Source organism: Trachurus trachurus (assembly GCF_905171665.1).
Source record: "Trachurus trachurus genome assembly, chromosome: 19".
NCBI lineage: Eukaryota > Metazoa > Chordata > Actinopteri > Carangiformes > Carangidae > Trachurus > Trachurus trachurus.
Genome location: NC_139913.1, coordinates 12,447,940 through 12,466,365, shown reverse-complemented (window position 1 = coordinate 12,466,365; position 18,426 = coordinate 12,447,940). Strand labels below are relative to the sequence as shown.

Genomic DNA, 18,426 nt, shown 5'->3' with positions numbered 1-18,426 from the left:
GCACAGGTCCGAAATGAATTTACATCACAATTATCTCACAAAGGGCTTTTGTCACAGAGCTGGACATTGTGTATGACATTTTCTTTTCTTTCTTTATAATGTGCCCAGTATGTTTCATACACAGAGCATATACATCATGTTCAGATCTCTGATCCCACCACTGTAATCCTCTAACATAATACCAGGCGGAAAAGCTTCTGTCCTCTGGCCCCGAGGTGATGAGAGCAATAGATCTACCAGTGACATCGAACTGCATGAATTACATCGGTGAGAATGTCACAGCTCTTTGTCTGTGAAATCCCCAATTTATATATTAAAGAGATATATCTACAGTATATACTCACTGCAGCATTAGGAGGAGAAGTCATGAAAACGGGTCATACTTCATCTTTTCATGTTTATTCATCACACTTTTCATTATTGCTTCATATTTCAGCAGAGCACACACTGGGACTCTCCCCCTCAGACACACAGTTCATTGTGACAGGACGTCTCAGAGGTTAAATTCACCAGCCAGCCTCTCAGCACATGGTCATTAATAGCTACACGATGCTGCCACCTACAGGACACACAGTACATTGAATGATACTCACTGTGGAAATAACTGAGCACACAGTTTGTTTTATATACTAAAATACAATATAGTCATGAATGTTCTCCTATTTTTTTTTTTACTTCATCAATTTATTTATTTATTTTACTTTTTTACTTACTTGTATATTTTACTGCTATGTTCTAATTGTATTAATGCTCCATCTCATTTTATATTAATGTTTGTAACATATTTGCATCTTTGTATGAAAGAAATATAATAATAAATATGAATTAACTTGCATAATAATTATTATAATTGCTATTATTATGGTTGTTGTTATTAATAATTTAACATAAATCAGATATACATGGGTTTTTCTCTCTCTTTTTATTGCTGACACAAAAATGCATAGCCTTTTTTTTTTTGGACATCATGTTTTTTATTCCAGGTTTTATTTTGGTAACCTCTCCTCTACTTCCTGCCATAGTATGTTTCCTGCCCCTTGGGATTATCGACCCCACCCCATGTGTGTTGCACCTGTGTCTCTCCCCTCCTATCTACATACATGTGATGTGTACTCCCAGTTAGCTTGGGCTGTTTCTGTGTCTGCTGCATACAACTGCTTCTCTGATTGACCCAGTCTGGTGATCCATCCCCTTTTCTCTGTGTTTTTCTTGTGATTTTATGGACTGTATTTCTGCTACATGCCGAACTGACCAGATGATGTTCTTTTCTATTGTTCTATTGTGTCGAGTCATCACAATCAGACATATCTGACTTTCCCTGTAACAGCAAACAGTAAAGATGTTTTTTTTTATTTTTATCTCATTTAATTCTTTTTACGTCTATTTTCTTGGATACACCTATAATCTAAAACCAACCAATACAACATAAAGTCCTATATTATATTATTGAGCTTGTGAAGATGTTTAATGTTCTTAGTTTTGAGGTAGATAGCAAAATAAATCTCACCCTCTCTTGGGCCACACACTTGTTTTCTTCTGGCCAACTATAAACCCGGTTCCTTGGCCTGGATCCGGCCCATATCCAGCAGGATTGTCAGATGCTACCTCGGGATCTGGACCAAATCTCACTCAGAGAAAATCCTTCAGCTGTCAGTCAATTCTGGAGGATAACGGCCAGAGTCTGCTCTAAGAATATGGGCCGGGCTCAGGCCGACCATGTTGGGTCAGAAGGTTCATGTTGCTACCTGAGACGCAGGTGTGGAGGAGACCAAGAGGAAAGAGGATACATGAGTCTGAATAAATTCTAATGTTGCACTGCGTTTGCTAGATTTTGTTTAAAAAGCAACTATCTGCATCCACATGGAAACTTAATAAGCGTACTTCTGCTGCCCCCCAGTGACACAAGAAAGAATTATAAGTTGTATAATGTTTTAGTGGTTGTTTTCAATCAGCATTACAGTAACCATCCAACATTCAGGGGGCAGTCGCCCACTTCCCCTGCTTGGTCATCCAGCTTTGTGAAGCGCATACAATCACGTCTACTGTTTCCATCTACCTGCTGCTTTTTTTTTTTTTAATTTTATTGACTGTGTCTTAATCAGTCTAGCCTCTCTCCTACATCTGCTCAGCCAGCACTGAGTCCTTCACACCAGCAGCCAGCACAGCAAAGAGGAAGGGGGGGCAGAAGGAGCGGAGGCAGAGAGCCACCCTGGGGATGGGGTGGGCCAGCACGACCTCCTTCCTCTTTCTGTTCACCGTCTGCAGAATTTCATTGGCCAGAACCGATGGGCGCACGCCATGGGTCAGCTGCCTGACAATAACTGTGGAGGATCAGATACATACAGTATAGGTATGAAGAAGGATCATTCAAACATTTGGAAATGATTTGTCTGTTTCCTCGGTAGTGAACCACTTTTCACATTTCCTCCTCCTTGCTTCCCAGTCTTTACTCACATTCAGCCAGGAAGTTGGGTTTGGGGCTGGGCCCCGCCGCTGCCACGGGCTCAGGTTCAGACGCATTGATGAATGTGTGACTGATGGTGCTGACGACTATCCCAAACTCCTCCACTTCAGCCCGCAGGCATTCGAAGAAGGCCTGTGCCGCGTGCTTTGATGCCGCATCTGGCAAATACACAACACAAACACAAAGGGAGGAGTGACTCAGCCCAACACAAGTCTCATTCCATACATTTCAAAGGACACAATTCATCTAATTATGAATTATGAATTATAATAGTTGTCATGCAAGTGTAGCACTTCCTGTCTTTTACTAAACAGTGTGAGGACTGAATCTCATGCGTGAAACACCAGCAGGTAATTATTGCTTCAATCATGTGAATAGCACATGAGCATCGTGTAACGAAGAGAAACAGTTGCGGCGAAAGGAAAACTGTGAAAAGTTACATTGAAAAATCAACAGTTAACATCTGAATACATTTCAAATTAAACTATATACTGGTAGAAAGCAGTTCTACTTTGTGACAGGTATGTTTTGTATTGTAAATGTCACCCTGACTTTTTTTTTTTATATATATATATACTTGTTTTTAACATAGCAGTTTCATGGTCTGTGCTTATTTAAAGCATCAGAGACTCCCCCACCCTGCTGCTGCCCTCTGGAAGGAAATACAGGTCCTTAATAACTTGCACTTCCAGATTCCTGGCAAGGTTAATTAAACTGCTGAATATCTGTATATGGTAGGCTACATGCAATATACCCTGATCATGTGAAATATTAAATGTGCAACTCACCTATGTGCAATAATAACTGAGTACACTGATGCTCTGCTTTTTACCTTTGGTTCTATACTACATAAAGTTTGTTGGTCACTAACTGTATTTATATGAACAGATTGTAGCCTATGTCAGTGTATATAATTCAGTTTACTGTATACACCACTGGAGATAGGTACTTGGCAATTGCAATAAAGGTGTTGAAAAAAAGAATGAAGGAAAGAATCTGTTGTCTGCTGTGTCCACATAACACAGAATTAAACTAAGATAAATTATCCATGAAGCTTCTAATTCGGCTACGCAAGTACCTTTAAGTGCTGAATGGAATATAACTACCATAAAGTAGGCTAATAGTACATCTGTTGAAGAACATTATCTATTTCTATAATGGATATGATGGCCCGCAGGACGCAACATACTGCAACTTCAAAAAATACACATGCAAACAAATGAACACGCTGCAAATCCAGTCCTACAACACAAGAGAAATGTTTCATCACCCTATCTCTCTCTCTCTCTCGGTTGAGATGATGAGACCTTATAGGTGAGAACTCACATGAACTTCTGAAGGGGACGGCCAGTCTGCCCTGGATGCTGTTCACCAGCACAATGTGTCCTGACCTTCTTGAAGTCATCATTGGAAGAACCCCTGCCACATAATTTGATCATATTAGCATTTAGATAACAGAGATGAATAATCACTATTGATCCTGTGTTTGTGTGTCTACCTTTGGCCAGAGTGCTAGGACCAAAGTAGTTGACATCCATGATGTTTCTGTCCGCCTCCAGGGAGACGCTCTGGACAGGCGCCTTCAGCTTCATGCTGCTGTTGCAGATCAGAACGTCCACGCCGCCGTAGCACTCCAGCACCTCGGACACTACGTCCTCCATGCTGTCCATGTCACTGAAGTCCAGGATCACCAGTTTGGGGGCGAATGTCTGGAGAGACATGATGACACTGTGTTACTGTGTGGACAAGTTGTTCTGTTCATCATAAGTGCTCCATCAGTGTGTTGTTATAATGAGAGGACTGAAGATGATCTTTCCAGATTAGAATGTTGTTAGTTTAGTGAATCTACAAACAGAAACTAACAACAGTTTGTGATTCGCATGACATCACTAGTATCCACATCCTGCAAACCCTTACTGCTGCCCATTTCAGTCAGTCTCTATGCTAAATTAAGCTGTTTAACAAACATTTATAACAGTAGCCTCAGTCTCCCTATGGAACTGTATCAATCTTAAACACTACAGGTTACCCAGGTCATGTTTATGATAATCAACATGGTTAAGCTTGTGGAATAATCGTCCACTCAGAGTCCCATGTCCTCAACCTTCCCTGAGCATGCAAAAACTTCATATGGAAGTGTGACATGTCTATAAACAGTAAATGCATATGTAAAGAATAAGATGTTGCACAGATGAGCAATGATGTTTTTTTTTTACAGGTCATCCTGGAATACAACTTTCCAGATTAAGATGAAGATTTCAGGCACAGACAGATCTTCAGTGACCTTCCTTCCATGTTATTCCCCGTTTGTGCCCTCTCATTTCCTGCCCTCTCTAATAAAGGCAGCTAAAATATACAAGAGGAAATTTCATGTATTGATAACATGTTTTTCACATTAAGGTTGACTCATAACTTTAATTTGTTACTTCTGCATCCTGCATATAACTGATGGCTGCCTCCCAGGCAGTATACGGGCCAAAATGAGTTTTTTTCCCCAAGTATGACAGGTACTCTATGTATTGTATTGTATCTATGTCTTATTAGACAGACTGTAGATAGATGAATGTGTCACGTATGCACCAACAAAGGAAAATGGGCTATAACCTCCAGTCAATGATGATCCCAGGGAATGTCAATTTTCCTTTTCAATTGTGGATGTTATGTTGACAACTAAAGCTCAATGTATGTGAGTTCATATCTTTGTAAATTCTGTGATATGTTAAGTACTATCTACTGTTTTCTCATACACACATTATCTGTTCTGGCAGAGGATTCAATAGGGACAGTGTGTTGTCAGACGGGATATCCTGCTATTGTCTGGATCAGAGGACGACATGGACATGTGGGAGGAGGCCACAGAGCAGAGGACTATAGATACAGGGACATGACCTGCTGTTCTCCTGCTTCAAACTTAAAGCCACCTTGTCATGTCAGGATCATGAGTTATTTAATGGATATTTGGGGGACTTCAATGGTTTATAAAAGGGAATGACGACAATGTTTACTGGCACAAACATATTGAAAGAAGACTCTCCACCAGAGTAAAAGGGTTGACATTGGTTTGTAGGGGCTTCCTCTGGGTCTGTCGTGTTTGTGATGATATAGTTTCCTCACCTCTTTGGGGTCAGCATCACCGGTCAACGAGTCATACAGAGACTCCAGTTTGTCCCAGCTGGGCCCACACAGGATCAGCCTGGCACCACCCTTATGGAAAAGACGGGCACACTCTAAACAGAGCAGCAGAGAGGAAACACGTCAAACAGATAATGGATCAGAATGTTAGGCTATGCTTGATTAGTGTACGTGCATATTAATTATAGCAATGTTTCAATTTTGAACAGGTATATGTTTTGTTTCCCCACCTGTCTGTCTTTAGCAGGGGAAATACTATAAAAGACCTTCAGATTATGGGGCTAAGCCTACTGCAGCAATTCAGCTAACAACCTCCTTACTTCAGCCTCGTGTTTTCCGTACAGAGTACTATGGTGAATTTATGAGGTGTACACATGTTATGGGATATGTGCAATATGTGTTATGTTATGGGATATGTGCAATATGTGTTATGTTATGGGATATGTGCAACATGTGTTATGTTATGGGATATGTGCAACATGTGTTATGTCATGGGATACGTGCAATATGTGTTATGTTATGGGATATGTGCAACATGTGTTATGTTATGGGATATGTGCAATGCTGTTATGTCTTGTGTTTGCTGGGTTAGTATGGCTGAGGTGTATTGTTTTTTGTCATTGTGGCCTTCAAGGCATTTATGGCGCAGCTCCAGAGTCCAAGACAAATTTCCCTGAATGGGACAATAAAGTTTATCGTATCGTATCGTATTAGCAGTGATGTCTTCTAATAAGCAAATAAGTGAATTTTCTATTGCCTTCTTCAAAGTAATATGTTCTTGATTTCATTTTGATGTTCATACACATTCAAATGGCACGAACGCAAGATCTGAATCACATCATTGTGTAAAATACTGTTCCTTTGCCTCCTAGGTTTAAAAGTCTGGTGTTATTTCATGGAAACTGTTCTGCTAAAAGGCATGTTGAAAAAAAAAACCCTCCATGGTAATGAAAGCAAAGTTAAATATTAAAAACACATGAAGGATTATTTACCAGTCCCCACTCCGGACACAGCGTCTGTGATCACCACCACTTTGTTTCGCACCAAGGACTTGGACATGAACCGCATGACCTCATTGTAGATGTAGTACACTCCCGCTGCCACGACTATCAGCAGGGGCAACACCACCACGAAGGGCAGGGCCATGGTTATCTGTGGAGGAGAAACACAGTCAGTAGAGACCTTCTGTCCTGATTTTGTGAACTATCAGAGTTTAGGTCTCAGGTGTTGGTAACAAACAAATGGACTTGATTACAGCGTTATCTTAAAGCCGAAAATCCACTATCTATGTGTGTTCCTTTGACTATAAATGCTCTTTGTGTTTGGTATTGATTGAGTCACGGACACCAATAACAGCTGGTGGATTCTATCAGGTCTCACCTTATCAGTGTATTTCATGGGAACAGTGAGGGTCCCTATAATATAGTGTAAATTCAGAGGATATCAGTGTTATCTGTGAGAAGCAATCATGTGTGGAAGACAGTAGGTACCTTCCTGAGAGTGAACCTCAGGCTCAGAAACAACACTTCTTTGTATCATGTGTCTCTTCCTGTTTACACTGTGAAGAGTGAAATCTGAGTAATATGTAGGTCAACTTTCAACTGCCAGAGCTATTAGTTCTGTATCAGAAACTAATGGCATGAAATTTGGAGGGGAAAAAAATCCTCCTTTTCAGCAAGAGTCTATCTATCTATCTATCTATCTATCTATCTATCTATCTATCTATCTATCTATCTATCTATCTATCTATCTATCTATCTATCTATCTATCTATCTATCTATCTATTTAGCCGTGACTCACTGAATGACTTTACCATGTAAAGTGAGTTTGAGAAGAACAGCTAAATATATTCTGCCACCACAGAAAGCCTGCACTATGTCACCTCCAGCATATTGTCATAGGATACCCTGAGGGGGGGCAGAGGGGAAGCTCATACTTATAAACTACTTGTCCTGCTTTACTTTGGAAAACACATTGAGATAAACATTAATCCACACTAAAGCCTGTATTTATGATGACATATGAGACCCAGCTCCGAGCTCAGCTCCACCACGTCTTAGCAAGCGCATTATTGAGTTAGTCGACCTGTGATTGATACGTCTACTGTAGCCACACACACACATACACACACACTTGTAATCTGTGTTATTCTTGGTTCACTTACAGCACAGACCAGAAGCTAATCCTTTAGGAGGACTGACCGTTGTTCTTTCTGGATTTAGTTAGGTAACCGGGCTCTTCTCCTCCTTCTGTGCCCTCCGTCCATTCATACAGCTCTCCTCCTCCGTCTGTGTTTGCCCCACTGCTGTCAAATGGAACCTGTTGCTTATAATAGCCCCTGCTGGAGTCAGCCATTAATACCCACATGTGGTGGGTAGTATCTGAGGCATGTTTCCTTGTTGCCAGCATGGAAGAACAAACGTCATCACTTGACGTTTTCACTTGACTTTTCCTTCTATCTATCTATCTATCTATCTATCTATCTATCTATCTATCTATCTATCTATCTATCTATCTATCTATCTATCTATCTATCTATCTATCTATCTATCTACTTTATAATTCTGCTCTGCTATTTTTATTTAAAAGGAACAATAGCTACTTTTTTTTTTTAGTAGTTTAGTAGTTATACAAAGTAGCCTGTCACATCATAGAATAAAGCAGACAACGCTAGTCTTGACATAGATCTGACATAGACATGCAATTATGCATCATAAATAATTTTCTATAAGTAGCCTTCTCAACTCGTTTAGGTGCTAATGGAGATAAAAGTTTGAAGACAATCTAGGCCTACACTTTTTCTCACAATGGTGTTTGACTTTCATCCATGTGTTATGCTCATCTTGGTTAAATTGATCACATTATCTCCTTTTACCATTAATAATTTCATTGTACCTTGTACAGTAACAATAAAGTCTATTCCGATTCTGATGAGACATATCATTAATTTCCTATGACACTGACGTTTCTACTGAGTGAATTGCATCATAATGATTAAGGGAAAACTGTAAAACCATTACAATGGGCTCATGACTGTTGTTGACTGTGTGGGCGGCGACAGTGCGCACTTATCGCGAGATCCCACGGAATTCCAGGAGCTTGTGTGTAATGTGCGTGTGTGTGTGTGCTGTGTTCGCCCCCCTCTCCCTCCCTCCCTCCCTCCTCGCTCCGTTGGGAGAGAAGAAAATAAACCTAATGCTGCTAATGAGGCTAGTTATGGAACCAAACCCTAAATACTCCTTTTGCCAACTGTGACCGAGCTGGAGCGGCCTTCCCCCCCGCATGCAGCGCGGTCTGTTTGGGAGAAAAGCTCGGGAAACCGTGCGGATACTCGGGACTATCCTCTTTTAAAAGTCAAGTTGAAGACGCCAGGAGCCAGGAGAGGCTTTCATACGCGGCTAGCGCACCGAGCTAACCAGCAGTAGCCTAGCAAAAGGAGCTGCTAGTGGGTGAACTTCGCATGGACCGACTGCTGCGGATGGGAGAGGAGCCCTAATGCCCGACTGCGAGCTTTCTTTCGGGCTGGGTCTTTCACATGGGAGTGCGCTGCTGTCGCCTGCTAACTATCGCTACCTATCGCCTCGCAGCTCGAAGGCGATAACAACAACGCTGCTGTGCAAATGTTGTTTTTGCGGCTGGCGGCATCACGTTATTGATCTGGGAGTCCTTTGGCAGAGCTAACAGGATATTAGCCACCTTTTCTCTCTCTGCTTTGTGGTGCAGGCAGGCCATGGACTGAGCTGCGTTCATCACTGACTGAAGTGATGATGAGAAGGCTGGCTTGATGGCAGCCGATTATTTATTGGGAAGCAGCAATTGGAGAAGGGCTTGATCTGAACATCCCCCCACCACCATCACCATCACCACCACTACCACTACCCCCCACTCTCCCGAAGAGTTCAACTCCTGTTTTTTTTTTCTTTTACTTGACACTTAAATGGACCGGATCTAAACCAGAAAAAGACGCACAAGGAAGGGAGGAATCACTAACATTGAAGCCCTGTATAGAGGAATTAACACAGTCGATATTATATGATGTCTACCGCTAAAGAAAACCCTTGCAGGAAATTCCAGGCGAACTTCTTCAACAAAAGTAAATGTCAAAACTGCTTCAAACCACGGGAGCTGCATCTGTTGACCGACCAGGATCTCACCCAGGTAGGCAAACATTAACTTTAAGATCCCCTGTGTCCGTGTTAGCTTTAAGTCCCTTCATTAAATGCCAACTAAGAAAAAATGTTCACAGTGAAAAGAGTTGTATAAGTCTGTGAGAATGTAGGCTGATGGTTATAATGGAAACCGATGCGCTTTAAACATTTGCTGCGACGCCCTTAATGGGATAGGATACATATTAAAAGTTTCATCATAATGATCAATACTTTGTCCATTATTAGAGAGAGAGAGAGAGTGGGTGCTTTCATTCACTTGCAGCTATATGAAGTAGGGGAAGTTGTGGTCTTTCTGTGTCTTCACTCACTGCCTTCACAGTAACTTTCTCTGTTGTCTGACTGACTGGTGAAAGTGAATTTCTTCTAATTACAGCGCTCACATTTGCTCACTATAGTTTGGCCCCAGTGTTAAGTTAATAACCTCCATCTGTTGTTTATCTGCAGTTGTTTGTTGTCGCCCTGCCTTGCCCTGCACTCCCAGCAGCAGGCAGACTGGTGGAGAGAGAGACCACTGTGTGTGTGTGTGTGTGTGTGTGGAGGTTATTGGGAACCTGAGTGGAGCTGAGAGATAAAGAGAAGCTCCTGAGACTCTCTTCCTCTTTCTCTCTCTCGGATCATTAGCTTGTCCCTGTTGGGTCCTGTGATTGATCCAAGACCATGAGGCTAGATGAGATGGGCCCTTCAGCTTGGCTCAAGACCCAAACAGCAATGTCAGCATCCACTGCCTCTGTGCAAGGCAGGGATTCATTTCGTCGCCGAAAAGTGTGTAGCCTATCTCTTGCTCCACTGAGTTTATTACATGGTAACCCTTAAAACGCTGCGCTCCTTAGTCAGGAGGATAGATGGCCAACGGTTACATCACTTCCTCTAATCTTTCTGTGACCTGACTGGACCTCTTTCCCACACCCCGCCGCCAGCAGACGCCACCTGGCTGGAACCAAAGAGTCCTACTGCCCCGGCCTGCCCTGCTGCGACACTGATCTGCCGTCAGTGCTGCTGGCTCATCAGTGTTGTTCCAGTTGCCCACAGGCTTTTGAAAATGTCTGCACTCTGTCAGCTATCCAAACAGTTCGGAGGGAGCTCAGTTGCACAAGCAGCTTTTGTAACGATTCTATCTGGCCACCAGCCCCTCAGACGTAGTCAGCGCTGCACAGTGCACAGTGCACACACACCGGCCCGGTACTGTCCTAAAGCTGTGTTGTTGTAACACCACATAAACACTGTGAACCCTTCCCAGTGTTCAGAAACCAGTAAAACAGAAAGCAATGCTGTTAAAATGTGGTGAATAGGCAATGCACGGTGTTAATTTGAGCCTAAAAATGAAATGAGAGATAATCAGGATTTAAAGGGATAGTTCAGTTTTTTTGAAGTGGGGTTGTATGAGGTACAAATGGCCATTAAGTATACTAATATCTGTAGTAGAAAGGTCTCTTCTTCTCCCCGCTGAGAAATACCGGCGCATTGTGCTGCACCGAGACACAGGCAGTACACTGCTGTGAATGGGGGACAATTAATCAGCGTATTAATAATTTGCCTATCAGCTGTTTTTAGTTCCAGATAAACTTTTTTCCGATCAGCGGATGCATTGTAAATTTTTACTACCGTACTCTTGAACCGGTCTATGATTTTGAGACCTGACTTCTCGTAGGCGGCGAAAATACGGTGATTAATCGTCCCTCATTGACAACAGTGTACTGCCTGTGTCTCGGGGCCGGTGTTTCTCAATGGAGGGGGAGCAGAGACCTTTCTACTGCAGATATTATACTTAGTGGCCATTTGTACCTCATACAACCCTACTTACAAAAAAACTGAACTATCCCTTTAAAAGAAGATGTGGCAGCTTTGAAGCAGATAGCCCGCATGGAAAAGTTATGCAGAGGGAACAGAGCTGAATGTCATAAGGACAGTGTCCAACATAAACAAACTCTTTGTCCAGCACTGCTAGTATAAAAGGTGGGCTGGGGGAGGGGCCGTTGCTAGAGCTGGACCGAAATCTTTTATTTCAGTCAATGAGCTGTAAGAGCACTGTTTGATCCACCTGAATTGCAGCCCTGCTGTCATGGTTTTCACATTTGTCCTCAGAGAGTCAAGGTGTTGGTCACTGGAGCGCTGGTCACACTATCCACAGTGGAGGTGGCGTGGGAGGCAGGACAGTGATGGAGGACGCAGGCAGGCTATAGTTTACACGTCTGTGGGAGGGACGGAGAAAGACAGGCAGGGGAATAGTGGGACTGGAGGAGTGGGAACAGGAGTCACAGGGAGAGAGAGAGGAAGTGTGGGGTTGGGAAATGAGAGGAGAGGTTCCCAGAGGCTGCAGCTCAACATCCCACTCCGTGAGGTCATGACTAATGGATACAGAGTGGAGTCAAACTTTAACAGAGCTATAGCTCTAACACATACCAAATGTTCTGACACAGCCACTGACGGCAAGCTGCTCATCCTCATGCTAAATAGACAATAGCTCCTCTCCCTGGCTCTGTGCCAGTCCATACAGTGCTTGTTAGAGGACTGATTCCTCTGCTCACAGTGGGAGCTGGTCATGATTAAAAAACAAACAACAAAATTGAAATGTTGAATTTTTTTGAATTGAATGTTTTCTTATGTGTTACTTGACTAATTAGTTTAATCACTTGGAGAAAAAAAATGAATTTATTGTGGTTCTTGAAGCCCTGGCAGCTATACAGTATAATATGGTCTATTTTTCAGATGAGTCCTCTGCATATAGATTTTTCATTTAAGCAGATGGTGTTTGCTGTTAAACAGCTACCGGGAGCTCTGGTCTGCAGCCTCAGTCAGTTTGGTGGTGCTTCACATAGACCAGTTCTCCACCTGACCAGGGCGACTGCCATCAGCTGCTACTGTCCACAGCAGTGGAGTAGCAGTCTGTCTGCAGGCAGGTAGACAGACAGCACAATGAGCAGATCATGCACCAACTAAACTTTGAAATGTCACCTCACATATAAATTACAGAGCTCTCCATGTTGATACTCTTAAAAGGTCTGATTGGTTGTGACAGTTTGTTAAACAAAGAAGGATTGAATTGATACAAAGATGTCAGAGTTTCAGAGTAGAGACGAAAAGTAGATGGAGATTGACATCATGGATTGTAGCTCTGTTCAAAAAAGTTATATGATCTCTTGACAAGATCGCTCCCCTTTCTTGAAACCAAAACAGCCAAATGGAATTCAGCCATCGTTAATATTCCTATTTGCATCAGTGATGCTCCTGTAGTGAGGACGACAGGCTCTCTGCACATGTCCAGGCTGGAGGAGCAGTGGTGGTGTTCACAGGAGAATCCGTGCACAGGAAGTTGACACCATTGTGTGTTGTTGTAAGTGTGTGAATATATCCAGGGATGTGTTTCTGTGCCTTTTGAAAGTTTCAGAACCAGCTGCACCATGTCTTGCTTCCTGTGGTGGTCGTTTTCTGACGCCGTCTTCCTCGGTGCGCGACGTCAGAACACCAACGAACACCGCCGATCATTAGTTGTAAAACGAACACAGTGATTTGATTTATTTAGGTCACGACTTCCTTTCCCTCTATAATAACTTTTTAATGGTTTCAGGTTATCGACGCTGCCTTCGTAGGCATGTCCATGCAAGCTGAAACAAGGCATGTATATATTTATGGCAGGCATGCAGTGACATGGAGGGGTAACAGGCCCAGTATTAGAATAATCAGATCTCTTGCAGAGATGTGTTAGGATAGTGGAGGAGGTGGGGGGGTTCTGGTATGAGAGCTGTAGGCTTCTGGTTAGCGCTGAAAGTAGAGAGTGTCATGGTTAATGAACAGAGGAGAGCAAGCACGTTTAAAGAGCCAGCGACTGCCGACACTCTGTTGACATGTTTCCACGTCTTTCAACTCTTGGACTGATGCATAGTTTGTGGTCAAACAAGTCTAGGAGGTGAGTGTAGAGCCCGTGTGTAGATATATGTGTGTGTGTGTGTTTTGAGAATGAAACCAGTCAAGTCAGCGTTTGTCAAACTGGTCTCTGCCGTGGAGAAAGACTCAGTCCTGTCATCAAACCAAAAGGCTCACCGTGTGGCTGCAATATGAGCTCTGAGAACGAAGGCAACATCTGGACCCCAAAAGGCTTCTCTCCCCCATATTTACACCCATCCCCCCCTCAGCTCACACTATCTTGTAGTTTAAATGATTACCTAAATTGCTCTTTTTTTCTCTCTCTCTCTCTCTCTTTCCCCGCTCTCACAGGCTAAACCTATTTATGGCGGATGGCTGTGCTTGGCGCCCGAGGGAACGGACTTCGACAATCCTATGCAGAGGTCCCGGGTAAGAATGCATACAGGCCTGCCTTTTTGTGCTGTTAATTAAGACAAGCACAGATTTCAAGTACAAGGATATGGTTTAAAGGAGCTGTTTTGCTGCATAGCTAATGCTAACATTAAAGGGATAGTTCAGCTTTTTTTAAAAGTGGGCTTGTATGAGCTACAAATGCCCATTAAGTACACTAGATGCAGTAGAAAGGTCTCTGCTCCCCCCACACTGAGAAACACCGGAACATCGCGCTGCACCAAGACACAGGCAGTACACTGTTGTCAATGAGGGGCGATTAATCATCAGCGTATTTTCAAGAAGTCCCGTCTCAAAACAATACACCAGTTCAAGAGTAGGATCTAAGTAAACATTTACAGTGCATCAGCTGCTCTGAAAAAAGTTTGTGTGTTTTCTGTGTGGAGGAATACCGAGGAGTATTGAGTGAGTTGGTTAGTTCCTGATAAATAAACTTTTTCCCCTTTTTTCAAAAAAAAGCTGAACTAGCCCTTTAACAGTTGTTTACCCACCAGTCTTGAACATTGTGAGTTCAGCATCAAACGTTTTACTGTACCAACAAACAGCTGAATCCAGTGGAGACTTATTTTCCTCTACTGAAATTAGCATGCTAACCAGCTAGCCTCATCCTTATTGGCCCATGTGGTTACTTTGATACTGGATCATTGAAGCTGCTCAGCGTCCATATGTAACAATGGCTGTGGATCTCTGCTTAGTTAACACCTGCTAATGCTAACCCCAGCTATGTAACAATAGCAACACTTACTAATGCCCCGATGATGAAGAGTAAGGCTAAACCATTAACAAACTATTCAGAAAGACAGCTGGGAGCTGGAGAGTAGGGACCTAGCACACCTATGGTGCAGGGGAAAGTCAGGTGGATTATCAGTAGTAAATCATTAATAAATACAAATCTATCTCACTTACTGTTATCTGGTCGAATATGTCTTTCTCTCTCCATGTCACCAAGTGTCTCCAATTTATCCATCATTGCAAATTAAAAGCCCTCTGCACAGTCTTGTGACCTCATGACAAAATGTATAAAAGACTAACACTAAGCCACTGTGGTTCAGCATCAGCCTCCTCTCACAGGAACACTTTGTTTTGACAGAAATGGCAGAGGAGATTCTTCGTGCTGTATGAACATGGCTGTCTACGATTTGCCCTGGATGAATCGGTAAGTTGTGAACACACACACAAACACACACACACACAAACACACACACTTCCTATCAGTAGTAAATCCTTCATAAGCTGCCTCGTCACTCATTTCAGCTTTCAAGTTTAATTGCTTCTTTGGTGCACAGTGTAGACAACACACACTGCTTATGGTTTGTTTTGGTATATGCTTAATGCAAGGCTCATTATGTACCTGACATTTCCAACCTAAACCCCTCTGTCATAGTGGTGTATAGCGTTCCCAGCTCTATCTACTGTCAGTGTGATGCTGTTGGCTCAGGGTAGATGAAAAAAACCACCAGACAGTGTGTCAGCAGATTTGAAAATGTTCTACCTCACTGTGAAAACTCAAAGTCATTGTACATCTTTTCCAAAATCCAAAATCTACTGGTGAAGCTCTGATAGTTGAAGCACAGAGAGATTCCTTAGTGGCCACAGAGACGGATTAGACAGTCACAAAGTAGAAGGCTTGGGGGTGAGCGGCCCGGGGGGGGGGGGGTGAACTCTGTGTGCCCGCTGTAATCCTGTGTTTGTTTGGTGGTGTGTCACCAGGGGGATGTGACACAGGTGATATAAACCGTCTGATCTGCAGACTTGACACCAGTAGCCAGTATGCTGTCTGTCCCAGAGACACCCACACACTGACCTGTACCTGTGACACAGACAGAGGACAGTCCATTCCTCTGTCCGTCCCACTAACACGTTGACAGAAGCTCTTTGAATCTGGCCCAGTGGGTGGTGTCATGTAATATTAATCACTTCAATCCCACTTTATCCTTGTTGTATATTAGCAGTGGTAAATAATGCATGGCAGCCTGACTGGTTATGGGATGTGCTCTGGTGGTGTTGACATTGTGCTGGTTTTGCCCAGGGTGTGGTAACTTTATTAACCCTTTCCTAGCTGAGTGGCTGCGTTTGGGACAGTGCCTTTTACCACACGCCCCTACATGATGGAGCAAATATGTTTAATTTTTAATTTTGAAAAAGACATCCTTTACAAAGATAATTATTCTGCTTTATTTAAAGCAGAAGTAAGTGATATATTTGTGTTAATATAAGTCTTAAATAGTTATATCTTCCGACAGCAATCACTTACATAGAGTGTTTGGACCGAAACACGGGTCTGTCAGTCCCTCTGCTCTGCTCTGAGCCGAGGAGAAAACATTTATCGTATCCTACAGTTTTTATCCAATGAGGAGAGAGAACAGCATGAAGGGCTGTGTGTGCAGCCAAGGGATGCCGTGAATGTGGTGACGTAGGGACGAGGACTGTTATGGTGCGTTCAAGGAAACTCGTAACTCGTGTTTTTCCGACCTGTGAAGTTGTACCAGTTCGATCTGGTACGAGTTCACGGGTCGGAAGTTACGAGTGGCCGTTATAGTGACTTTCACAGGTAAAACAGGTCGGAAAAACATGAGTGGGTTGCCTGAAACGCTACAAAGTCGTAAGTTGTGACTTGAAGCTGTAATTTACGATTTCAAAAGCCTGCCTGGAACGCAGCATTAGCCAAAACGACCGGATCGCTTACTTCTGCTTTAAATAGGCTCTTGTTTAATTGGCTGTTATTGTGAAGTGAACTGTCCACTCCTACTTGGACTGATTAGACTGATTAGATGTTGCTGCAGTATGTCCAGAACTCAAGGGTGAACTGGTTAGGGTTTGGTTGTCAAAGGTCAACATCACTGGTACCACAAAAAATACGTTTTTACCACAAGTCTTCACACAGAGATGTAACCTGAAATGAGTCTGGTTGAAGGCAGACAACCACAGAGCAGTACTTGTTGTTCACTGGGAGTTTAACTAGCAACCTTTAGGAGCCATGAACCGTTCCCGTGTGTGTGTGTGTGTGTGTGTGTGTGTGTGAGTCAGCCATTTGAAGTCACATGTGGTGGATCTCTTTGTGTTACCAGTGATGACAATCGGAGGAAACCTGGTTGTATTTGCTCGAGTGTGTGTGTGTGTGTGTGTGCATGTTTCCACTGTGTCATGTGTTTCCAGTGACACCCATGCGGGGTGTGCAGTTGTGTGTTTTCCTCTCATTGTAACACTTGATTCCAAAACTGTCTGCTTCATTGTCCTGAGCTCTTTTCATCTGCTGTACAAGGCAAGAGAAGTGGGTCAGGGAAATGGCTGCTTTGTGCTGCGGACCCTGAGGATAGGAACTCTCTCCCAACACTGGAGCTGATAACGACACGTTAATGGTCCTGATCTCATTCAGCTCATCATTGTTTACACAGTGGCTCGAGCCACCAGCGGAGGACAGATGTGGCTCGTCTGAGGTCAGGGTTGAGGGCGTGGACTGACTCGCAGAGCCCACTCCTCTCATCATGTGTTTGTTTTTTATGCAGAGAGAAGAGAATTACACAAGCCACGCCCACTCTCTGTTCATCTCACTGCTCTTTTGATCACATTGTGTTTGCTGCTGACAGTATGTCCATAAAACAGTTCTCTGGGCTCTTCACGCTGAGACATTTCAGCAGGGTTCACAGGAGTTTGAAGTCAAGTCTGCTGCTCCTTCATGTTTCGTTCTGGCCCAGAGTGAAAGAGTTCATTTGAACATGGTTGTGTGTCCACAGCTGTTTAACATTTACAAGATGTTACAAGTGGAGTGATGTGACTTCTTCTCTCAGCACTGCAACAAGTTTGATATGCTTTTTATTTTGTGTGTAATTAAAGGAAATTTGTCACTTTAAAGTAGTGTCATACCTGTTGTCATGGCAAAACGTCACAGAAAGAGAGCTCGTTTCTCCTCAGAGTTGTGATGGACATATTTAATCAGCAATTTTATATTCCAACATTTTATTTTTTGCACTCTTTTCAGATTCTGTGCCGGGGTAGAGAAAGCCTTGAGCTGTAGTCAAGGTCATTATTAACATATTATTATTAATTAAAAGAAGCCAAATAATTAAAATTGTGGCAAGTGAAAATAGAAATTTAGTTAAAGCAGAAGTAAGCGGAATATTTGTGTTAATATAAGTCTTAAATAGTTATATCTTCCGACAGCAATCACTTATATAGAGTGTTTGGTCTGAAACACGGGTCTGTCAGTCACTCTGCTCTGCTGTAAGCCGAGGAGAAAACTTTCCTTGTATCCTACAACCTTTATCCAATGAGGAGAGAGAACGGCATAAAGGGGCGGTCCTCTCTGTGTGTGCAGCCAAGGGATGCGCGTGAATGTGGTGACGTAGGGA

The 18,426-nt window shown here is 42.9% G+C and overlaps 2 protein-coding genes across 5 annotated transcripts in view; one reads left to right on the top strand and one right to left on the bottom strand.

The window, feature by feature from the left end:
• Positions 1–664: 664 nt before the first annotated feature.
• dhrs7cb (dehydrogenase/reductase (SDR family) member 7Cb) lies at positions 665–7,985 on the bottom strand. 2 transcript variants are annotated; one of them, XM_083994356.1, is made up of 7 exons: positions 7,762–7,985; positions 6,589–6,748; positions 5,579–5,691; positions 3,963–4,173; positions 3,791–3,883; positions 2,455–2,622; positions 665–2,321 (listed from the first exon to the last, which is right to left on the bottom strand). In XM_083994356.1, exons 2-7 carry the CDS (start codon positions 6,740–6,742, stop codon positions 2,116–2,118), a joined length of 945 nt encoding a protein of 314 aa, XP_083850482.1. In that variant the 5' UTR covers positions 6,743–6,748; positions 7,762–7,985; the 3' UTR covers positions 665–2,115. The 2 variants fall into 2 exon arrangements, with proteins under 2 accessions (XP_083850482.1, XP_083850483.1); XM_083994357.1 differs by having other exon boundaries at positions 7,799–7,983.
• A 781-nt stretch (positions 7,986–8,766) lies between these two features.
• Positions 8,767–18,426, top strand: part of LOC311002556 (myosin phosphatase Rho interacting protein) — a 47,957-nt gene continuing 38,297 nt past the window's right edge. For all 3 annotated transcript variants that reach the window (XM_083993956.1, XM_083993954.1, XM_083993955.1), the window contains exons 1-3: positions 8,767–9,755; positions 13,979–14,056; positions 15,168–15,233. In XM_083993956.1, coding sequence (XP_083850082.1) covers positions 9,630–9,755; positions 13,979–14,056; positions 15,168–15,233 — 270 coding nt within the window. In that variant the 5' untranslated portion in view covers positions 8,767–9,629. The remainder of the gene's footprint in view (positions 9,756–13,978; positions 14,057–15,167; positions 15,234–18,426) is intronic.